The 24,938-nt window shown below is 45.4% G+C and overlaps 1 protein-coding gene across 4 annotated transcripts in view; it reads right to left on the bottom strand.

The window, feature by feature from the left end:
• PTPN2 (protein tyrosine phosphatase, non-receptor type 2) overlaps positions 1-24,019 on the bottom strand; it is a 97,748-nt gene extending 73,729 nt beyond the window's left edge. For 3 of the 4 annotated variants that reach the window (XM_025365464.1, XM_025365465.1, XM_025365463.1), the window contains exon 1: positions 23,738-24,014. In XM_025365464.1, the coding sequence (XP_025221249.1) occupies positions 23,738-23,806 (69 nt within the window). In that variant the 5' untranslated portion in view covers positions 23,807-24,014. Of the gene's footprint in view, positions 1-23,737 lie in introns of all 4 variants that reach the window. The other variant, XM_025365466.1, reaches the window with a different exon arrangement.
• Between the last annotated feature and the right edge of the window lie 919 nt (positions 24,020-24,938).

Genomic DNA, 24,938 nt, shown 5'->3' with positions numbered 1-24,938 from the left:
TGAGACGGCAAAAACAAAACAAAACAAAAATTAGCCAGGCATGGTGGTGAGCACCTGTAATCCCAGCTACGCAGGAGGCTGAGGCATGAGAATCACTAAACTCGGGAGGCGGAGATCGCAGTGAGCTGAGATTGCACCACTGCAACAACCAGCAGGCCTGAGGCTCATCCGAGGTGCCTTCGGGTTCTCTGCACTTCAACGTGGAAGACATTCTGTAAGGCTATATCTGCACTAAGCTCTCACTACTGATGTATCCAGAATGGTCAGGTTTGATCTTCCAGGAAACAGTATTCCAAGAATTAAAGGAAATACAGAAGTGTAACAGAAACCAAAAAAAAGCATGCTTTAATGGCAAAAACTAAATTGTGCTTTGCTCACACTATCACATGTAAGAAGAAGCATTTTAAAAGTTAGGTGCCATTTTGTTTATTTGTTTTTATAGAAACAGGGTCTCACTTTTTGCCCAGGCTGGTCTAGAACACCTGGGCTCAAGTGAGCTGCCTGCCTCAGCCTCCCAAAGTGCTGGGATTACAGGTTTAAGCCATCACTGCCAGCCAAGTATCTGAAGTTTTTATTTAGGGAACATGATGCACAAATTTCTAATATATACATTTTTCTGGAGGTGAATGGACTGGTAACAGTACTTTTGCAAGATACAAGACACTGTTATTAGCCTGCAATGTGGAAAAGAAATTTAATTGTATCCCTTTCAAATGGAAAGTTAATTGACTTAATACCATTTACTGGTTTCTGCATTTATCAGTAACACCTGTTCTATCATAAACCAAGTTTCAGCATAGCAGGGGTCTGTTTCTGGATCCTCATTCTACTTCACAGAACCATTTGCTTGCCCTTGAGACAGTATCAAATTTTAGTTACTACAGCTTTGTAATCAATGTATCTGGAACGCAAGTTGACCCCTATTTATTCTCCCCATTTGCATTGCAGTTCATGATATTTTAATTAATTTTGTAGTTTTCTTCATAAAGGTATGCTAAAGGTTAGCATAAATGTATGATAAAGGTTTATTCTCAGAAACCTGATAGGCTTTGTCGCTACTGTAAATGGGATTAAAACAAAATAGAAACCTATTGGCCATTACTAGTGTATAGGAAAGATACTGATTTGCGGGGAAAGGAGGTTTAAAACAACAAGCAGCACAGGACTCCCTCCACTTCTTCTACTTCTGTGATAGACACCCATTTTCCACACTTAAGGCCATCTGTCAGGTGCAGATTTCTATTTTTAGCTCAGAGAAACACACTTCTTTGTGTGCACTATACAAAAGACGGTAGGGCGCCCAGTATAGTGGTAGGGAGATTTAAAATTTACAAAACGCAACACAACAGCCAATGGCCGGGCGCGGTGGCTCAAGCCTGTAATCCCAGCACTTTGGGAGGCCGAGACGGGCGGATCACGAGGTCGGGAGATCGAGACCATCCTGGCTAACACGGTGAAACCTCGTCTCTACTAAAAAATACAAAAAAAAACTAGCCGGGCGAGGTGGCGGGCGCCTGTAGTCCCAGCTACTCCGGAGGCTGAGGCAGGAGAATGGCGTGAACCCGGGAGGCGGAGCTTGCAGTGAGCTGAGATTCGGCCACAGCACTCCAGCCTGGGCGACAGAGCGAGACTCCGTCTCAAAAAAAAAAAAAAAAAAAAAAGAAATATATTCATAACATAAATACATTTTATTTTCTCAGCTAGTAAGATCTCTTGCATTGAGTCCATTCTTTCAAATCTCCAACATTAATCATTTGTTCTTACTTTATAAAAAAATTTCAGTGAACTTAAAAGAACCAGTATTTCAAAAAGCAGCTCCCAGAGATGCATAATAGCTGTTTATTCCAATATGCTCTTTCTCTTTCTTTCTTTCTTTTTTTTGAGGCAAAGTCTCACTCGGTTGCCCAGGCTGGAGTGCAGTGGTACAATCTTGGCTCACTGCAACCTCTGCTTCCCGGGTTCAAGAGGTTCTCCTGCCTCAGCCTCTTGAGTAGCTGGGATTACAGGCATGCGCCACCGTGCCTGGCTAATTTTTGTATTTCTAGTAGGGACGGAGTTTCACTACGTTGGCCATGCTGGTCTCGAACTCTTGACCTTAAATGATTTGGCTGTCTCAACCTCCCAAAGTGCTGAAATTACAGGTGTGAGCCACCGCGCACAGCCCCTATATCCTTTCTTTCTTACTAAAGGTATCTGCTTTTGCTTTCGGACCACAATGAGCCCAGCTGAAAACTATCTGTCCCAGCCTCTAAGGTCCTGTGACAGTCTGGCCAATGGGAATAAGCAGAAACCACTGGGCTGGGCTGCAGGAAAACGCTGACAAAGAGGACTGGCTCCAGGTACCTTTGTCCTCACTGCTGCCTGCCTGGAACACAGGTTTTGCTGTCGGGGTGAGGGGTGGGAACAGGCAGGAGCCATCCTGTGACAAGGTAAAATGTACATTCCTAAGAAAGCTAAGCAGAAATATCAGCATTGGGTCATGGGTGACATCAAGAAGCCACAGTAAGAGCCCTGAATTCTCTCTCCAGAATTCGTATCACATGAGAAACCTAAACTCCTATTTGTTAAATCAGTTACTGATGAATTTTCTTTCCAATGTAGCTAAATTAGGTCTGTAACTAATACACACAGCAAAACCAAATCTCAACAACTAGATCTGTCACTGATGAGGCATTTTCAGGAATACCCAAGACACAAAACTAAATAATTTTATAAGCACACTGGCCGGGCGCGGTGGCTCCCGCCTGTAATCCCAGCACTTTGGGAGGCCGAGGTGGGCGGATCACGAGGTCGGGAGATTGAGACCATCCTGGCTAACATGGTGAAACCCCGTCTCTACTAAAAATACAAAAAAATTAGCCGGGCGTTGTCGCAGGCGCCTGTAGCCCCAGCTACTCGGGAGGCTGAGGCAGGAGAATGGCGTGAACCTGGGAGGCGGAGTTTGCAGTGAGCCGAGATCGCGCCACTGCACTTCAGCCTGGACGACACAGCGAGACTCCCTTTCAAAATAAAAAAAAAAAATGTATTAAGTTCATTGCATAAGCTATAAAATATATTGTGTCTGTCTAACTGGCACTGGGAAAGCAGACAGCTGAGCTGTTCGCTGGGTCTATCACGTAAGGCAAAGCCAGCTCTACTTGTCTTCTGGTGCTAAAACTTTCCCCTTCGATCACAGAGACATTCCGACTGTTTCCTTCCGGGCACAGCAGCTCCCATCTGTAATCCTGGTGTTTTGGGAGGCCCAGGTGGAAGGATCACTTGAGGGTAGGAGTTTGAGACCAGCCTGGGCAACACAGTGAGACAGCAGCTCGGCCAAAAAAAAATGTTAATTAACCAGAGATGGCGGTGTACGTGCGGAGTTCCAGCTTCTCGGGAGGCGGAGGCAGGAGGACTGCTTGAACCCAGGAGTTCAAGACTGCAGTGAGCTAGGATCCCGCCACTGCACGCTAGCCTGGGCAACAAAGTAAGGCCCTGTCAAAAAAAAAAAAAAAAAAAGAGAATGTTTCCCATCAGCAGTGAAGCCTGTTAATCCAAGGTTTCTAAGCCTCAGCACTACTGACATTTTAGGCTGGCTAATTTTGGCTGGGGGGGGAGCCAGTGGGGGCTGTCTTGTGTATTGCAGGATGTTAGGAAGCAGCATCCACGGCCTCTACCCATTAGATGTCAGCGGCACCCCTCCCCGCATCTGTAACAACCAAAAATCTCTCCAGACATTGCCAAATGTCCTTCGACAGCAAAATCCATCACGAACATACCTCCCACCAACACGCAGCTGAAAACCACGGTTCTCATTTAATACCAAACCACACCTTTAATCAAAACCAGATCTAAATGGCAGGAATCTTTGCTTTAAAGTATAATTTAACCAAAAGTTTTAAACCTAATTCTTTTTAATATGATTTCTGCTCAGAAAAAGCAAGGAAGAATTGAGTCACTAGTTAATTTCTTTCTTAGTGGCGATGATCCAAAACGTAGGCAACTCACAGAACAAAGATATCTTTCACAATTATTTATAATGTTGAAAGGCTTTAAATAAACTAAATGTCTAATGACAAAGAAAAGACTGGTTGAACAAATCGTGGTATATCCAACTGAACAGCATGCAGCTCTTTTAAAAACAGGCCTCATACCACACTGGTAGTAGCATAAACTCACAGTCTCATGGAAAGATAACATATGACATAAACAAAGGAAAAACAAATCAGTAAATGGAACTGAGCTATTATTGATACATGCTATTTGGTTAAAAAAAAAAATCCATTTAGCTCCTTAGCTGTATCTGAAATTTATACACATGTGCATTGCCTACATTAAGACCACCCACCACCTCTTTTTCCAAAGTCGTCTAACTTTTGGGACATTATGAAATGGTCCATTCTAATCAATCGCCTTACAGCTTATCTCTAGGCCCAAAGATTTTAAATTCTAAACACACCTACTTTTTTTTTTTTTTTTTTTGAGACAGTGTTGCTCTGTTGCCAGGTGGGGTACAGTGGTGCGATCTCAGCTCACTGCAACCTCCACCTCCTGGGTTAAATGGATTCTCCCACCTCAGCCTCCCGAGTAGCTGGGACTACAGGCGCCTGCCACCACACCCGGCTAATTTTTTGTGTGTTTTTAGTAGAGACAGGGTTTCACTGTGTTAGCCAGGATGGTCTCGATCTCCTGACCTCATGATCTGCCCGCCTCTGCCTCCCAAAGTGCTGGGATTACGGGTGTGAGCCACCGCGCCCAGTCTGAACATACCTACTTTCAATGTGTTTACTTTCTCCTATTATTTCACCTCCTAATATTTTCACATAATACCGTTTAATCCCTCTTGAAATTTTATATATATATATATCTATATATATAGATAGACAGATATATCTTGATACATATGTATGGCTTAAAATAAGGAACTAAACTGATTCTACTATAGAAGCAATTTTGCTGGGCTCAAATAATGCTGGGTTGAAATGTAAGAGTAAGACTTTCTCTATTCATCCAGGTCCTCTTCATTTCATAAGCAGTAACTGTGCCTAAATGGTACTATTTAAATTTAGGGACTCCAAAGTTTCAGGATTTCTGCTTAAGAAATTCCAACAGCAAACTTCACACAAAGTCATCACTACACTTTGTTCTTCACCGCAACAAGCTTTTCAAGAGGGTCAGAGAATTCAGAAGGTTGTCTTTAAGCAGACATTCGTAGAATCCTCAAACTAACTTGGTGTTATAGGATGGTCTTTAAAGACACTGAGGCCAGACACTGTGAGTCACGCCTGTAATCCCAATATTTGGGAGGCTGAGGCAGGAGAATCACTTGAGACCAGTCTGGGCAACAGAGAGAGACCCCCATCTCTATTAAAAAATTTTAAAATTAGCAAGGCATGGTGGTACACATCTGTGGTTCCAGCTACTTGGGAGGCAGAGGTGGGAGGATCACTTGAGCCCAGGATTTCAAGACCAGCCTGGCCAACACGGTGAAAAACTCCCACCTCTACAAAAAAATACAAAAACTAACCAGGCGTGGTGGTGTACACCTGTAGTCCTAGCTACCTGGGAGGATGGGGTAGGAGGACCACTTGAGCCTGGGAAGTTGAGGCTGCAGTGAGCTGTGATCACTCCACTGCACTCTAGTCTGGGTGACAGAGTGAGACCCTATCTTAAAAAAAAAAAAAAAAAAAGGAAATATTCTAAATAACTGATATTTTTAAAAGTGTAAAATATTTACATTTTCACAGAACTATTTCTTTCCTTTTTTTTTTTTGAGACGGAGTCTTGCTCTGTAGCCCAGGCTGGAGTGCAGCGGCTGGATCTCAGCTCACTGCAAGCTCCGCCTCCCGGGTTTACACCATTCTCCTGCCTCAGCCTCCCGAGTAGCTGGGACTACAGGCGCCCGCCACCACGCCCAGCTAGTTTTTTGTATTTTTTAGTAGAGACGGGGTTTCACCCTGTTAGCCAGGATGATCTCGATCTCCTGACCTCGTGATCCACCCGTCTCGGCCTCCCAAAGTGCTGGGATTACAGGCTTGAGCCACCGCACCCGGCCCACAGAACTATTTCTAAAACCCATCAGTCTCCTAAAACAAAAATATAAGAAGTATCATTTAACCTTTTCATCACAAATTAATTTCAGCCTCAGGGGACTGTTAAGTAAATACAACTCTTTATCTCTATGTGGCCACAAAGTGCTTTTAGTTTCCGTGTGACTTCCTTGGAGAGAAACGAGGATCTTTACCTTTTTTTTTTTCTTTTTTTTCCTGGAAGCCCACTGAATTTCTGATACCTTCACCCCTCACCTTTTTTTAAACTGTATGAGATCTTCTGCAGTATCTTTACCTTTTAATAAATTAATATATATTCACTGTTAGACCTGAGGACTCCACTGATGAGCCAAAAGGAAAACTGGTCAAGTCTACTACCACGAGATTCAGAGATAATCTAAACTTCCCGGATTTTTCACTTTATGGTTGAATCAATATACCTTTCATTTTTTTAATAAACATGGGACTATGTAAGCATATTATTTATATACCCGCTTTAATCTCTTAAAACAATAAAGATCTCTTTTCCTGTCAATACAGTTTCATCATCATTTTTAAAGACTACTGTCTTAGTCCATTTGGACTACTGTAACAAAATATTAATACCTTAGGCTGGGTAATTTATAAACAACAGAAAATCATTTCTCTCAGTTCTGTGGCTGAGAAGCCCAAGATCAAGCTGGCCACACACTGGGTGTCTGGGGAGGGCTTGCTCTTTGCCTCAAAGATGGTGCCTTCTTGCTATATCTTTACATGGTAGAAGGGGAAGCAGGCTCCTTCACGCCTCTTTAATCCCATTCATGAGGGCTCTGCACTCAAGACCTATCATCTCCCAAAGACCCCACCACTTAATACTACTGCATTGAGGATTTAGGTTCCAATATATGAATTTTTGGAGGGATACACATTCAGAGCATAGCAACTACAAAATGCAAAATCTTTTGTTATAGAATACGCTATCATTTTACCCAATTCCATCGGCAATTAAATTTCAAAAACTTCACGATTACTAGAAACAATATGATGAATATCCTTAGACATTATTATACATACTTCTTCAACTTCCTGGCACTTCTTTTTTTAACAAATAGAGATGAGGTATCACCATGTTGCCCAGCCTGATGTCAAATTGCTCAACTCAAATGATCCTCTCACCTTGGCCTCGTGAAATGATCAAAGGCATGAGCCACCACATCCATTCCCTCTTGGTAACCCTTTAAAAATGGAAGTCTGGGGGCCAGTGGCTCACGTCTGTAATCCCAGCATTTCAGGAAGCTGAAGCAGGAGGGTTGTTTGAGGTCAGGAGTTCTAGACCAGTCGGAGCAACATGGCAAAACCCTGTAGCTAAAAAATAAAAATTAGCCAGGCAATGGTGGTGTGCACCTGTACTCCCAGCTACTCCGGAGGCTGAGGTGGGAGCCCAGGGAGATTGCAGCTGCAATGAGCCAAGATTCTGCCACTGCACTCCAGTCTGGATGAGAGAGTTAGACCCTGTCTCTAAATAAATAAATAAAGCAATTTTGAGGCTGGGCATAGTGGCTCATGTCTGTCATACTACCATTTTGGGAGGCCGAGGCGGGTGAACTGCTTGAGGCCAGGAGTTTGAGACCAGCCTGTCCAACACGGTAAAACCTCATCTCTACTAAAAATACAAAAATTAGCCAGGTGTGGTGGTGGGCACCTGTAATCCCAGCTACTCGGGAGGCTGAGACAGGAGAAATGCTTGAACCCAGAAGGCGGAGGTTGCAGTGAGCCAAGATTGCGCCACTGCACTCCAGCCTGGGCGACAGAGCAAGACTGTCTCCAAAAAACAAAACACAAACAAAAACTCTGGGCCAAGGCAGGAGGATTGTTTGAGGCCAGGAGATCAAGACCAGCCTGGGAAACATGGTGAAACCACACATCTACAAAAAATACAAAAAAACCCACTAAAAACAAATAAAGCCAAGCATGGTGGTGTATGCCTGCAGTCCCAGCTACTTGGGAGGCAAAGCTGGGAAGATCACTCGAACCCAGGTCAGGGCTGCAGTGAGCAGTGATTGCACCACTGCACTTTAGCCTGGGTGACAGAGTGAGACCCTGTCTCAAAAAATAAAATACATAAATAATAAAATGAAATAAAAATGGAACTCCTGAATCAAGGGCATATTTTGCCAATATTTTTCAAGAAAGACTGAAAGTGAGGTTTTTGCCTCACACTCAACAATATCGGTATTTTTTTTTTTTTTGTCCTCAGCTGCTGTCAAGATTTTTCTGTATTGCTTACTCTTTCAGACTTAAATTTACCTTAAATTTAAATTTTCTTTCGGCAGACTTAAAAAAAAATACATTATAGGTATGTGCCAAGTCTTCATCGGAACTGGGTTAGTTTCTCCATTTGAGTCTTGTCACTTAACAGAGTTTCGCTTCAGTCTCCTCTGCTCCCTTTCCGGAACGTCCGTCAGACTCAGGGAAGTGCTCGCGCCTCACGCTCATTTCTCACACCTTTTTCCGGAGTTCTGAGAGATTTTTCTCAAGCCACCTCAGTATTCTGCATTATCTGCTCTGCTAGCTTGGTACGGAACATTCCATTTTAACAAATGTGTGTTGTAACTTTAAAAACTCTTTACAGGTCGGGTGCAGTGGCTCACACCTGTAATCCCAGCACTTTGGGAGGCCGAGGCGGGTGGATCACGAGGTCAGGAGATCGAGACCATCCTGGTTAACACAGTAAAACCTCATCTCTACTAAAAATACAAAAAAATTAGTCAGGCATGGTGGTTGGCGCCTGTAGTCCCAGCTACTCAGGAGGCTGAGGCAGGAGAATGGCGTCAACCTGGGAGGCGGAGCTTGCAGTGAGCCGAGATAGCACCTCTGCACTCCAGCCTGGGCGACAGAGCCAGACTCCGTCTCAAAAAAAAAAAAACACTCTTTACTGTTCGCAGTTTCTTTTCTTTTCTCCACCTGCTCTTGTATTTGGACACCTGAACTACAGCTTCCTCTATCTCACACTATTTTGCAGGCCCTCAATGATCTTGGGGTGAATTTTTCATTTGTCTAACAACGTGTGTTTGGTCATCTTTACAGAAAGTGCATACATACATCAGTTCTTAACCCACACCTGTGTGGCTCCTTACACTGTTCACTATCAATTCCTTAAGTCTCAAATATGTGGGAAAGCCCCTTCTCTAGTGTCAAGTAATCACAAAGGTTTCTTCTTACCACTGTGCTTTGGTCACTTCAATGATAAATCAGAAAACAACAACAACAAAAGCTCCCAGCGTATGGGATTACAAGACCTTAATGGTCCTGGAAAATTATACTCATTTGTCATAGTTTTTTTTTTGTTTCATTTTTGTTTTTTTCAGATTGAGTCTCGCTCTGTCTAGATTGACTGGAGAGACTGGAGTGAAGTGGCGCCATCTCAGCTCACTGCAACCTCCGCCTCCCGGGTTCAAGCGAATTCTCCTGCCTCAGCCTCCCAAGTGGCTGCGATTACAGGTGCGCACCACCACGCCTGGCTAATTTTTGTATTTTTAGTAGAGACAGGGTTTCACCATGTTAGCCAGGCTGGTCTTGAACTCCGGATCTCAGGTGATCCGCCCGCCTTGGCCTCCCAAAGTCTGGGATTACAGGCGTGAGCCATCATCTTCATTTGTCATAGTTTTCTATCGCCTTTCTTGCTGTCAATTTTTACCACTATTTACACAATTATGCCTAACAACTCTCCCTTTCTTTTTAAAAAATCAAACTTCAGGCCAGGCGTGGTGGCTCACGTTTGTAATCCCAGCATTTTGGGAGGCCGAGGTGGGCGGATCACGAGATCAGGAGATTGAGACTAGGTGATCTGCCCACTTCAGCCTCCCCAAGTGTGGGGATTACAGGCATGAGTCACCACGCCTGGCCCCTGATTTATGTTTTAACAAGTGAAGCTATAAAACAAAGGCTCATATTCTGAATTTTACAGTTTTAAGGCTGGGCGCGGTGGCTGACACCTGTAATCCCAGCACTTTGGGAGGCCAAGCCAGGCGGATCACTTGAAGTTAGGAGTTTGAGACCAGCCTTGCCAACAGGCAAAATCCATCTCTACTAAAAGTACAAAAATCAGCTGGGTGCAGTGGCATGTACCTGTAATCCCAGCTACTCAGGAGGCTGAGGCAGGAGAATCGCTTGAACTCAGGAGGCAGAGGTTGCGGGGAGCCGAGAACACGCCACTGCACTCCAGCCCGGGCGACAGAGAGACTCCGTCTCAAAAAAATAAGTTTTTTTTTTTTTTTTTTTAAACGGAGTCTCGCTCTGTTGCCCGGGCTGGAGTGCAGAGGCCGGATCTCAGCCCACTGCAAGCTCCGCCTCCCGGGTTTACGCCATTCTCCTGCCTCAGCCTCCCGAGTAGCTGGGACTACAGGCGCCCACCACCTCGCCCGGCTAGATTTTTGTATTTTTTTTATAGAGACGGGGTTGCACCGTGTTAGCCAGGATGGTCTCGATCTCCTGACCTTGTGATCCGCCCGTCTCGGCCTCCCAAAGTGCTGGGATTACAGGCTTGAGCCACCGCGCCCGGCCAAAAAAATAAGTAAAGTTTTAATTTTATTTTACTTATATTTTTGAGACAAAGTCTTGCCTTGTCGCTCAGGCTGGAATGCAGTGGTGATCACGGCTCACTGCAGCTTTGACTTCAGGGGCTCAAGTGATCCCCCAACCTCAGCCTGCCAAGTGGGTGGGACTGCAGGCACACCACCACGCCTGGCTAATTTTTTATATTTATTTGCTACGCTGCTTAGACTGGTTTCAAACTCCTGGTCTCAAGCAATCTGCCTGTCTCGGCCTTCCAAAGTGCTGTTATTATAGGCGTGAGCCATGGCGCTTGGTTTTGAAGTTTTTATCATAAAATCTGTATTATTGCAACTTAATTTCCATCATTATCGGGGTAAAATAGTTATAGTATTTTATTAAATAATGTCAAATCATATTTTTAGTATTTCGTACACTGCTTTCTTCTACGTATGGCATACAGAAAACATTACATTCTTAGACCACATTCTCCGTTGAACCGCTACAATGTAGAAGCAAATAAGAAACTGGAAAAGAATAATCTTGTTAATTTTACAATTTATAAGGTAGGACCTTAAAATAATCCCAAATTGATAATGAGTTTCCACTTATGGGATAACATATCTAAGTTTCTTTCTTTAGGTCTCTGAGTGAATCCTAAATTGTATGATGAAAAATGTTCCCTTTTTAGTCAGACGTTTGTGCATATACTCTCTATAAAGATGCTCAGAAAAGAACACAGTGAAGAATCTTGCATCCTTTGAAACACCATTACTTCAGGATGGTAAAATAACCACTTACTTCTAGCCCTAAATATGCCTGCCACTGGCTGGGGAGAGAAGATCTCCGGTGGAGTAAGTTCTTTTCTTCATCACATTTGTTGTCTTTGAGAAGAGAGTTTAGAGAACAGAATAGCTCATTGTCACTGAAGCCTACCGTGTGTCAGGCGTGTGCTCTGTGCTTTCTGTATGTTATCTAAGAGGTGTTACAAATAAAAAAACAGACTTCCAAGACTATACTGCAGTGAGGCAGTAGATACAGATAGCAATTCAGGACTTAACTTTAGCACATTTTTTTACTTATATTTACATATATTTATATACATATGCTCCCTATGTATATATGGATTACATGGACATGGCAAAAATTAAACTGTACAAAAGGATATATAGTGAAAAAGTTAAGTCACTTTCTCCTTTCCCTCAATCCTTTGCCTTAGGTGATAACTGTAACCGGTGTCTTTTATATTTTCCGAAAGATACTCTATCCTTATAGAAGCCAGACTGCTTGCCTGTCTTCCTCCATCCATATATCCATCCCACCCTCGCAAAACAGATATTAGCATACTGTTCTGCACTTTGCTTTTTCACTTGGTATATATTAAAAATACTTCCATATGCCGAGCACGGTGGCTCACGCCTGTAATCCCAGCACTTTGGGAGGGCGAGGCAGGCGAATCACGAAGTCAGGAGATTGAGACCATCCTGGCTAACACGGTGAAACTCCGTCTCTACTAAAAATATTAAAAAAATAAAATTAGCTGGGCGTGGTGGCGGGCGCCTGTAGTCCCAACTACTCGGGAGGCTGAGGCAGGAGAATGGCGTGAACAAGGGAGGCGGAGCTTGCAGTGAGCTGAGATCGCGCCACTGCACTCCAGCCTGGGCGACAGAGGGAGACTGTCTCCAAAAAAAAAAAAAACCAAAGTACTTCCATATAGATGATAAGTTATTTTTAACAACTGAATAGTATTCATTACTTAGCCAGTCATCTACAATGGACATATAGGTTATTTCTAGGTTTTAGCTATTACAAATAATGTTGCTATGAATAACCTCTCAAAGAAGCTGTATCAATGCATAGTCACCAATACTGTAAGAAAGTGCCTGAGCTTCACCTACCCAATTACATTAACAAACTTTTCGATCTTTGATAGGTGAAAAATGGTATTATAGTTATAATTTGCAATTATGTTATTATTGTGAAGGTGAACAGCTTTTCTTGTTTTTAAAAGCCATTTGTATTTCTGCTCTCTTTTTGATATGTAGTTCTTTACGTATTAAGAAAGTTCAGTTCTTGTCATATATTGCAAATATTCAAAAATTTTTATCTTTTGATCTTTATGTTATTTTTTCATGTCAAAAATTTAAATTTTTATGAAATAAAACTTAAACCTTTTTTCTCTAGGTTTCTGTGACATGGCATAAAAAATCCTTTTTCATTCTGTTGATTACAAAAAATTTTCTCCATTGTTTTCTTATATAATTTTATGGTTTCATTTATTTTATGTTTAGATTATTGCCCAACCGGGACTTTATTACAGTACAAAGAATGAGGTAGGCCAGGCGCGTTGCTTCACACCTATAATTCCAGCACTTTGGGAGGGAAGCAGGCAGATCACTTGAAGTCAGGAGTTCAAGACCAGCCTGGCCAACATGGGAAAACCCCATCTCTACTAAAAATACAACAACTAGCTGGGTGTGGTGGTGCACACCTGTAATCCCAACTACTGAGGAGGCTGAGGCAGGAGAATCGCTTGAACTCAAGAGGCAGGGGTTGCAGTTAGCCAAGATCATGCCATAGCATCCCAGCCTGGGCACAGAGCAAGACTCTGTCTCAAAACAAACAAACAAAAACAAACAAACAAAAAACCACACACACACACAAAAATAGAACAGAAGCAGTTCCCACTGTTACGAAGTCACTCCAAATTTCTAGGGCTACCCTGACGTACCAGGTCCTTTACTGGGACTAGAGGCGTACAAACTCTAGGAATCCTGTAGCCTTAGCTCAAACCACAGGAACAATTCCTGTGTACTATAAAGCAAACTGTAATGAGAAATTGATAGCTTTCAGAGTATAAAACTGTTCAAATATAGTGAAAGAAGAAATAAAATAATTCAGTATCAGATTTTCCTTAGGGGAATTAAAGCAGTTTGAAATAAGGTTATAAATGATCAGTGACATGAACCAAATGAAACTGATAGAGCAAATGGCATATTAAATCAGATGTCCTGGATTTGAAAAGTTATTCATTGCATTCCCTTCCTCCATTCCTTTCGTTTGAAAAGTATCCAACCTTGAACCAGTTTGTTTGTTTGTTTTGAGACAAACAGTGCTGGGATTACAGGTGTGACCCACCAGCCTGGCCCCTGGAATCGGTTTCTTGACCACAATTTCTTATCCTGGGGATCACCAGGTGGGCCTATGAACCTACTAACATCACATTCTGAGTCTGGGGGGACTGTATTTGTGTGGACATTTCCTCTCATGAACATGTTTCATTTTAAATGTGTCTAAAGGCATCTATGATCTTTAAAAGCAAGGATTTCACTGTTAAGTCAAAACAACTTCTTGAACCATTAGTACTACTGTACCATATATAGACCATTAAATCGGCACTATGTTTAAATACATTTAAAATGGCATTACATTCATTTTTAAAAGCTATTTCACACAATGGCACTGTAAGGCAATGTTATTCCAGTTAAGAATATAACAGGCTGGGCCGGGCGCGGTGGCTCACGCCTGTAATCCCAGTACTTTGGGAAGCCAAGGTGGGCAGACGACGAAGTCGGGAGATTAAGACCATCCTGGCTAACACGGTGAAACTCTGTCTCTACTAAAAATACAAAAATGTTAGCCGGGCGTGGTGGCGGGTCCCTGTAGTCCCAGCTACTCAGGAGGCTGAGGCAGGAGAATGGTGGGAACCCGGGAGGTGGAGCTTGCAGTGAGGCAAGATCGCGCCACTGCACTCCAGCCTGGGGGACAGAGGGAGACTCTGTCTCAAAAAAAAAAAAAAAAAAAAGAAGAATATAGCAGGCTGGATGCCATGGCTCACGCCTGTAATCCCAGCACTCTGGGAGGCCACGGTGGGTGGACTACCTGAGGTCAGGAGTTCAAGACTGGCCCAGCCAATACAGTGAAACCCCATCTCTACTAAAAACACAAAAATTAGATGGGCGTGGTGGCAGATGCCTGTAGTCTCAGCTACTTGGGAGGCTGAGGCAGGAGAATGGCGTGAACCCGGGAGGCGGAACTTGCAGTGAGCTGAGATCCGGCCACTGCACTCCAGTCTGGGTGACAGAGTAAGACTGCGTGTCTCAATAAAAAAAAAAAAAAAAGAATGTAACAGAAAAGTTTAGTTTTCTTCTACTCAGGAGAGTCAGAGCTAATATTCTTTAAAGTTAGTCTGTGGAACTGTATCTCTTCCTCAGTTATCATCTGTTATGTCTTAAAGTTTATATGTTAAACTGATTTAGGATTTAGTATATGGCTAATCACTCTTATCCAAAGTAAGGTTGGTATTATTAAAAGTTCCAGTTTGTTAGTTGGTTTAAATATCCTCTGACTCTCAACAGCTTTCCATTAAGAAAAAACTACCTTAATGGGGCATTAAGTTAAGGAATAGAAAGTAGAGAATTTAGATGAGGATTTCCAAGGGAAACAAATCATACATAACGTTTATTTGAGACAGCGAAGAGCACACTTATGTTAATTTGAACTTTGCATACCCAGACCTTATCTGTCCATCTCTCTGGTTTACCCAGACTATTTTGAGGACCAAAGCAAAGAAGGGGAGAAGAGAGTGGGCAGGTAAGAGGACAAAGACAAGGCAGCTAAAAGAACATGAGGAGACTGAGAGAGCTATAATGGTTCTCCAACTGGGAATCAGGAATCCTCTGCAGAGTAACAATCTGGAAAAAGTAAAAAGGGCTTTTAAGATTCTGGTTGGCCAACCACTGTGGCTCCCCAGCACTACGGGAGGGTGAGGCGGGAGGATCGCTTTAGCCCAGGAGTTCGAGACCAGTCTGGACAACATGATGAGAACCCGTCTCTACAAAACATAAAAAATTAGCCAAGCATGGTGGCGTGCATCTGTGCAGTGAGCCATGATCTCATCACTGCATGCCAGTCTGGGTGACAGTGAGACCCCTTTTCAAAAAAAAAAAGATTCTGGTTAAAATCAAGAAATCAAAAAAGAGGCAACTAGAAAAGCGAGGGGACAAATGCAACTATCTGGATTTCTGTAATTATAGATATCGGTAATCTATAAAACACATGTCAAAGGCAAAACAATATGATTTCCAGGTATACATTCCCCATTGGGGCACCGTTCCCAAGGCTGCTTTCCCTTCAAGCAGTGGTCTTTACCTTTTGAGGGATCACAGACATAGCCACTAAGAAACTGACAAAAGCTAAGGAATCACCTAGAAACGAAATACCTGTGAACACACGTACATAAAATTTAGCAGTTTCAGGAGATTTGCAAATACCTTTCAAGTCTGATCCTGGATCCCAGACACTGTTTTAAAGGCCTCAAGTCCCAAAACGACCCTACCTATTATAACACATCCACTCCCTCCTGGCCATCAAAATTAAGATTCCCTCTGTGCCACTGATCTCAAATAGATTATACGAAGAAAGCACTATAGGTAGTCACACGGGTAAATCAGGACAGTGCTGAAATGAGAATCAGAAGGACTGGATTTGAGTACCAGTTATGTCACTAGCAGATATTGTAACATCAGGTAAGTCACAACAGTGTTAGCTCAGTATTTCCTCAGCCATAAATGAGGGGTTTGGAATAAACTAAGGTGCTGACATTTTAAAAGGAAGCAGCTTTCCTGTGTTTACTGAATATTTACCAGGAATCTAACATGTTTCAGGTCCCACAGGTAGGTGGTGGGAAAACAAAGAAGACCACCCTCAAGGAGCTACACAGAGAAGTAGACAGCTACAAAACAATGCGGTTCATATTGTAATAAAAGAATATAGTGAACTAAGAAGCGAGAGAAGGAGAAGTCTTCTCTTGCCCGAGAAGACTAGAGTCTAGTCTTGACGATGTTTCCCAAATAGATACGGTAGGCATGGAGTATATCCAACATATGAAGACTCCAAGGTGTGAGACAGCAGCCAATCTTCAAGGCAATTCAGAGTTTGTGCAACCATGTAAAAGCACTGAGATCAGACAGCAGGCAGGAGAATGTGTAACTAGTAGGCAAGGGAAGTGTTTTAGAATAAGACAGCTTTGGCCGGGCGCGGTGGCTCAAGCCTGTAATCCCAGCACTTTGGGAGGCCGAGGCGGGCGGATCACGAGGTCAGGAGATCGAGACCATCCTGGCTAACACGGTGAAACCCCGTCTCTACTAAAAATACAAAAAACTAGCCGGGCGCGGTGGCGGGCGCCTGTGGTCCCAGCTACTCGGGAGGCTGACGCGGGAGAATGGCGTGAACCCGGGAGGCGGAGCTTGCAGTGAGCTGAGATCCGGCCACCGCACTCCAGCCCGGGCGACAGAGCGAGACTCCGTCTCAAAAAAAAAAAGAATAAGACAGCTTTGATGGCCGGGCGCGGTGGCTCAAGCCTGTAATCCCAGCACTTTGGGAGGCCGAGACGGGCGGATCACGAGGTCAGGAGATCGAGACCATCCTGGTTAACATGGTGAAACCCCGTCTCTACTAAAAATACAAAAAACTAGCCGGGCGTGGTGGCGGGCGCCTGTGGTCCCAGCTACTCGGAGGCTGAGGCAGGAGAATGGCGTGAACCCGGGAGGCGGAGCTTGCAGTGAGCCGAGATCGCGCCACTGCACTCCAGCCTGGGCGACAGAGCGGGACTCCGTCTCAAAAAAAAAAAAAAAAAAAGACAGCTTTGATTCACCTGCCTAACTGGCTGCCCCACTATAAGTATGAGAAGAACAGTGCGCACTTGACATCTGACTTCTAAAAATTAGCTGACTCACAAATGGTAAAAACTGTTCTCTAACAATATTTGAACTACAAATTTCTAATAAAGAAAAATGGCGGCCGGGCGCGGTGGCTCACGCCTGTAATCCCAGCACTTTGGGAGGTGGAGGCGGGTGGATCACAAGGTCAGGAGATGGAGACCATCCTGGCTAACACGGTGAAACCCCGTCTCGACTAAAAATACAAAAAATTAGCCGGGTGAGGTGGCGGCGCCTGTGGTCCCAGCTACTCGGGAGGCCGAGGCAGGAGAATGGCGGGAACCCGGGAGGCGGAGCTTGCACTGAGCCGAGATCGCGTCACTGCACTCCAGCCTGGACAACAGAGCAAGACTCTGTCTCAAAAAAAAAAAAAGGAAAGAAAAAAGAAAAACGGCCAGGCACAGAGGCTCATGCTTGTAATCCTAAGACTTTGGAAGGCTGAGGTGCATGGATTCCTTGAACTCAGGAGCTCAAGACCAGCCTGGTCAAGATGGTTAAATCCTGTCTCTACAAAAAAATACAAAAAAAAAATTCTACTCGGAGGCTGAGGCCGGAGAATGGTGGGAACCCGGGAGGCGGAGCTTGCAGTCAGCTGAGATCCGGCCACTGCACTCCAGCCTGGGCGACAGAGCGAGACTCCGCCTCAAAAAAAAAAAAAAAAAAAAAAATTAGCCAGGCCCAGCGATGTAGGGGGCTGAGGCAGGAGGATGTCTTAAGCCCAAGAGGTTGAGACTGCAGTTAGCTGAGATCATGCCACTGCACTACAGACTGGGTGACAAAGTAAGACCCAGTCTCAAAAAGAAAAGAAAGAAAGAAAAAGAAAAATGTGGCAGGGCATGGTGGCTCACACATGTAATCCCAGCACTTTGGAAGGCCGAGGCGGGTGGCCCACCTGAGGTCAGGCGTTCAAGACCAGCCTGACAAACATGGTGGCAGGCACCTGTAATCCCAGCTACTTGCGAGGCCGAGGCAGGAGAATTGCTTGAACCTGGGGGGCGGAGGTTGCAGTGAGCCAAGATCGCGCTACTGCACTCCAGCCTGGGTGACAGAGTGAGATTCGGTTGCAAAAAAAAGAAAAATGAAGTCAGTCAGGAGTTCCACTGTTTATAAACCCCGATTAATCAACCAAATTCCAAGAGGCTGAGGTGAGAGGCTCACCTGAGCCCAGGCGTTTGAGGTTGCAGTGAGCTATGATCGCACCACTGCACTGGCACTCCAGACAGGGCAAGAGTGAGAACCCATCTTTAAAAAAGAAAGGAATTTAAAAATAAACTCTTTCTGAGTCATCACTTCTTAGAAACATCCCATAACACAGCTTTTGCGATTCCCCAGTTTTACTCTTTTCCTCAGTAGGCACATAGACTCCATTCCTTCTCTCTGCCTTTCTCAAAGGTCAGCCTGGTGCAGACACCAATCAGTAGTGACGAAAAGAAAAGCCAAAAAGGGATCATGAACATTAATCAAAAAGTCAGAATTAACCTCATACAATGAGACCAAATTAAACTTTTTCAATTGCACCCTTTGTTTTGTTGTTCTTGTTTTACAGACAGGGTCTCACTCTGTCACCTAGTCTGTAGTGCAGTGGCACAATTACGGCTCCCTGCAGCCCTAACCTCCTGACCCCAAGGGATCCTCCCACCTCAGCCTCCCAAAGCACTGGGATTACAGGGATGAGCCACTGCCTGGCCAGCACTCTTTCACGATCAATTCTTCCACCTGTTGCTCTTGGTCCCACTGACTCTTGCTTTCCAAAATTTCTGGCTCCAACTATCATCCCTTCTATTTCAACCTCCACCTCTCTCTTTAGGTTCATCCCTGCAATCACATAAATATATCAAGTTGCCCTTTCCTTGTAAAAAGTCATTCATTCAGCACATATTTTCAAGTGCTTACTAAGCATCTGGTGCTGTGCAAAGCACTGGCACTGCCTTCACGAAGCTCTGAAGAGGTAGTAAAAAATATAAACTCAGATTAACAGTCTGTTCTGCTCCAACCTAAGAATTCATTTCTAAGAAACCTCCTATTATCAAAGTCATGAAATAAAAAATACTGTTCAACAGGAGCAAAAAGGAATAAGGGACCAGAGTTTCAGACTCAAAATACTAAATTCATTTCTCCTGCAAGAATTTCAGCAAGGCATCAAGTTCCCCTATTACTAAGTCCGGCTTTTAGTTGTATCCAGTTTTTTGCTCAAAAGCAAAGCCTTTCTTTTCCCAGCTTCATTAGCATTACCAAAAAAAGCACAACTCTTCAAAAACATCATCAGAAACATCACCCACTGTTGTGCTAAACAAAGCAGAAAGCCACCTTAAACAGTTTTTTCCTACTCAAGCTGTGTTACTTTAAAGATAGTGGTTTGCTTAATGCAAATTGTGTTCCCGAAATCATTTGCTGCTGTATGACATCCAATTCCCGCTACGAAAGGGGAAGTCTTGGGATGCTACAGAAGTACGCAACCGGGGCTCATACCCAGCACGGGCAGGTCAAGAAGGCCTGCCAAGGAAGTGAGACTTCAGGGATGAGTAGGAGGTAGTTTAAGCAACAAAGGAAAGAGAAGGGGGGAAAACTGTGCCAAGGCAGAGAGAACGACATTTACAAACGCCCTAAGGGGAGAATGGACACACACACTTCCAAGAATACAGCACAGTGGAAAAGAGGGAGGAAAGCAACGGGGAAATCAAGCGAGATGCAGGCCGTGAGGTCTTGTGAGCTGGAGGAAGGGCTGAATTTACACTGTGAGCAACGGGAAGCTGTTAAAGCGTTTACGTGAGAAGTCACACCATTTTGCTTCATTTTAGCTGCCTCTCCCCACTTCTTCAAGTTGGGTTTCTAAAAAGAGCAGTGTACACTTGGTGGTTTGCATTTCTTCCTACCCTCTCTCCTGAACTCCTCGTATCTGTCTTGTGTAGTCTGCTGACACGACTTCCTTTAAGGTATCTGTTAATCTAGCTGCTTGATGTAATGGCCATCTCAGGCTGGCCCTTACCTGTCAGGCGGCCCTGCTCACCCTCAACTCCCTCCACTGCTTTCCTCCCCACTTCTGCGGCTGTTCCTCGCCAGTCTTTTTTGCAAGCTCCTCTTTCTCTACCCATCCTTTTAAATGTTGTCAAGATTCTGTCCTTGGCCTTTGGTATTTCCAAACGCTCTGTATCTTCCCTGGATGAGCTCATCAATGTCTTAAGACCTCAAATGTCACCCATGTGTTCATGATTTCCAAAATCACATTTACTCAGACCTCTCTCCCGAACTCCAAATTTATACATTCAACTAGCTTAATTTCAGTGTCTCGCAGGTACCTCAAATTGAATTAAACAGTTTCAAAACCAAACTTGCACATAACATATACCCCTTTACCATTTCATTTCAAATTTCTTATCTCCCCTCCATCCCTCCTGCCACTGCCTAAGTGCAGGAGCTCATCATTTCTGTTCAGGTTTACTCCAATCGACTACTGCCCTGTGCCGCGTGCCTACACTTTCCCCATCCAGCCCGCTAGCAGTCAGAACGATTTTGCTAACAAAGTAAATACGATCAGCTGGGAGCGGTGGCTCACACCTGTAATCCCAGCACTTTGAGAGGCCGAGGCAGTGGGATCACCTGAGGTCAGGAGTTCGAGACCAGCCTGGCCAACATGGCGAAACCCTGTCTCTACTAAAAGTACAAAAAAATCAGCCGGGCATGGTGGTGTGTGCCTGTAATCTCAACTATGCAGGAGGCTGAGGCAAGTGAATCACTTGAACCCGAGAAGCAGAGGTTGCAGTGAGCTGACATCGCACCAGCCTGGGCGACAGAGCGGGACTCTGTCAAAAAAAAAAAAAAAAAAAAAAGCCGTTAATATGATCATGGTATTTCCAGGCTTACGATTCCACAGTCAGTTCCCATTAACCAGCTCAAATTCCTTAGTCTGATCTACAAGGGCCTTCTAGGCTCTGCCTTATTCTCCAGCATCTCAACTTCACACCAGTCTCCAAGCTAAACTGTGGGTGGTTCTCTCAGCATTCCTTCAGTGCCTTTGTGCACTCCCTCCTTGCTGGAACACTAATTCCCTTTACCTCCCTTGTCCTCTTCCCCTGGCCAATGTCTTTCAAGACTTAGGTGAAGTCCTCCCTCCCCCCAGAAGCTTCACCAGAACTCCCACGTGCACCCCTTTTTCGGAAACACAGGACTCCTAGGTACACAACTCCACAACACCCTGTGCTTCAGGCTAGCTTTACATGTATCACTTGAACGTTTTCATCTGCTTACCTATTTACAGGGCTGCATCCTGAAAAACTGGGACTCTTGTCTTTTAACTAGAATTCTCTGTGTCTAACACTAGCACGTAACAAGCATGTTATGAACTAATGAACGAAAATATGGAACTAGGATGAGTCCCCAAGAGAATAAGCCCTAGAGTGTGAGCACCTCGAGGGCAGGAACCTTGTCAGGAGCATTCTCTGCTGAATCCCCACGGCCAGGAGCAAAAGCTGCAACTCCACTGGGGGTCCGGGCATATTTGTGGAATGGCTGAATAGATGTTCTAACTCTAAGGCCACAGGAAAACACACAGTCCAAACTTCCTGACTTGCTTTCCATTACTAACTTTCTTGATTTGTGACCTACTTTTACTGTAACACCAGCGTGCATGGTCATGGTTTCATGACCAAACGAATGGTCTTGTTTTCCACTAGGAAAAAATAATAATATGAGTATTGACCAACCAATTAAACTACAGGATTCCTCAGTAAGAATCTATAGAAGGATTTCCTAATCTCTTTGAAAATGGATGTGAAATACTCCAGTGGATGAGAGTAACTTTATTTTTCTGGAAAGAGGAATCACAATTCTTATTGAATTTTCAAGGATATTAATGATACTAAAGAAGATCAAATTTCTTAAACCAAAATGTTAAGCTGAATTAAGTTACATTCACTTTTCTCTTTTCAAATCTATTTCGATATATATAACCTAACCCTCAGATACAGCAGCTTCTGCTAAAACAAATGTAACTGGAGAAGATGCAGCTGGCAGGCTCTCTTTCACATTAAGATTCCTACTAGAATTAGCGTTTCAGATTGTCTATAATTGGAAGAGTCCTTAACAGCATTTCTTTAAAACTTGGAGCCCTATTCTAACAAACTCTGTATCATGGGAATCAGGATATTTATACTTCCCACTAATGTGTTCAAGAAGAAGACGTTACTTTCTGAACACATTTTTCACTGTCATCTAATTAAATGGAAAGGGGAAAAACCCAGGATCATCCACATTTACAGGAAAGCCCGTCTTTTCTTTTACTTTACACACAGAGAAGCAAACATCAGAAGCAGCATTAACTTAACCGTCACCAAATTCAATCTGGGGAATACGGCGAGGATTAAACGAAGGAGAAAGCAATTAAATCATTTTAAAAGAAAGTTTTGTTTGAATTAAAAGGTAGTCTAGTTGACACAAAAAAGCGAATCACAGGTGTTTATACTACATATTGCATCTATGTGAGCTGAACAGGCACGATGAGGCCGACAGGCGTCGGAACAGGGTGCCCCTGGGGAGGGGACAGGGCACTATCTCAGGGCAAGAAAAGGTTGTTTTGATTTGAGGGGGGCTTGCAAGGGGGGATTCATTTGTGACACTCGTTTGGGAGCACACATGAGATCTTCGTTTCACTGCAGGGAAAGCATACCTCAGTGAGGAAAACTATAAAGAGAATGACACGCTATCACTGGACGAACACAAGCAGAGCCTCTCTCGTTCCGGGAAGATTCTGCGGGGGAAGACCCCACGCGGGGCGCCGCTGGGCTACGGGGGAATGTGAAGACGGAGGGTGCCGGGAGCGCCGCCCTCGCCCGAGGCCACGAGCCACCCCCAACCACCGCGGCTCCGCCAGGAGAGCGGGCTTCGCCTCGCGGAGGGCTGCGGCGGCCGGCCCGGCGCCCACGGCAGCCTGCTCCGACAGGTCCTGCGCGAGCGCCAGCTGGACCCGGACGCCGCGGCCCCGCTCGCCCGCCCCCGCCTTCGCCGCTCCCGGGGACGCCGGCTGCCTGCCCGGCCACGAAACACCCGGCCAGAGAAGAACCACGAGCTGTCCGCGAGCAGGAACCACGCACAGCGGCGTGGGAGCGACGGCGAGGCTGCGGGGTCCGGCGCCCCCCCCAGAGTCACCAAGGACCCCGACCCCGGCCGCTCCACGCCCGTGGCGTATCCACGCGCTCCCCGAGAAGGCGCTTTGGCGCCGCCCTCCAGAACCAACTGCGCTTGCGCTAACCAAGAGGCTGCTCAACCCAAGCATGCCTTTTTTTTGCCCCAAAAGGCGCAAGAGAGCGGTCAGCGCAGGCGCGCCCCTGACGCGGCCCGCGCCGCCACTTCCGCCCCGAGCGAGAGGCGAGAGGCGAGAGGCGGGGGAGGCGGGAGGGAGCCTGCGGGCAAGGCACGAGCCCGGGTCTCGGAGGAGGTCGGCGACCGCCGCGCGGGTCCGCGACTCACCAAGTACAGCGACTGCCAGCGACGCTGAGTATCCAACTCCTCGAACTCCCGCTCGATGGTGGTGGGCATGGCGGCGGGAGCGAGCTGGCGCGAGCGGGCTGGCGCGAGCAGAGCCTGCGCCGGCGGAGAGGCTCAGGCCCCGCACGATCCGGGGAGAGCGCTGGCGCTGCGGCGCATGCGCGCTGCGCGCCGCGCCCCGCCCCCACGCCAAGCCCGGCCGGGCGTGGGGAAAGTACCTGGAGCGTCGGACGTCAGCGCGCAGACTCGGCGCCCGAGCGCCGCGCGGAGTCGGCGGCGGGGCGGGGCGGGGCGCTCGGGGGGCGGGGCTCGGGGCGCCCAGGTGGGAGGGGGCGGGGCCAGGGGACCACCCGGCGGCCGTGGTCGCGGCGCGCAGCACGAGGTGGCAGCGTCTTGGGCCGGCTTTTTCCGACACGAGGGAGGCGGTGGTGTGGGTAGCGGGGTTACTGGAACAGGACCCCCTGAGGAAGTCCCCAGAGAAGTCGCCGGCACGCTCCGCCTTCTTGCTTTCCCATTTCTCGTTTTCTTCTCAGCCTTCGTATTTTTTTAAAGTGCGGTATTTGAATTTCATTTTAAACATCTTCTAGGTCAGTTTAGCGGCCTGTGACCAACTTGGGAACAGATTCCTCATTCTTTTCTGCCCTGGTGTCAGCTCCTGTAAGCCTGCAGATTTTATGCCAAATAAACCGCTGGAGCAAAAGGAAAGGCAGCCTGTCCCGGAATCCGGGAGAATACACGTTGTTAAGAAAACGTTCTACAACTTACGAATTAGAGTTAACTGTAAAAAAGAGCACGTCCTCTTTTACCAAACAAACGCACTAGTTAGGGAAGTCATCTTGCTCCAGATTTAAGATAGTTCTTTTTTAGTGCTTGTAATATTCTCCTATATAATCTTCATAAGAAACGTGAAGGGTTAGGAGAGGTTTAGCTGTGCTATCCAGTATTGGGATTTAAATTTTAAATATTAATTCAGTTCCTCAGTGGCACCAGCCACATTTCAGGTGTGGTATAACCATGTATGGCTAGTGGCTGCTACGTGACAAAGTACATATGTAGAACGTTTCTATCATCAAAGACAGTTCTTTTGGACAGAGCCGGCTAAGAGGACTAAAATACTTGGGGCAGAAAAATGTCCTTAATCACATAAAAGAATGAAAACCCTAGCCAGAAGGTAAAAAAAGAA

The sequence above is a fragment of the Theropithecus gelada genome, chromosome 18 (genome assembly GCF_003255815.1).
Source record: "Theropithecus gelada isolate Dixy chromosome 18, Tgel_1.0, whole genome shotgun sequence".
In the NCBI taxonomy this organism is placed as follows: Eukaryota; Metazoa; Chordata; class Mammalia; order Primates; family Cercopithecidae; genus Theropithecus; species Theropithecus gelada.
This window is presented reverse-complemented; position numbering and strand designations above follow the sequence as displayed.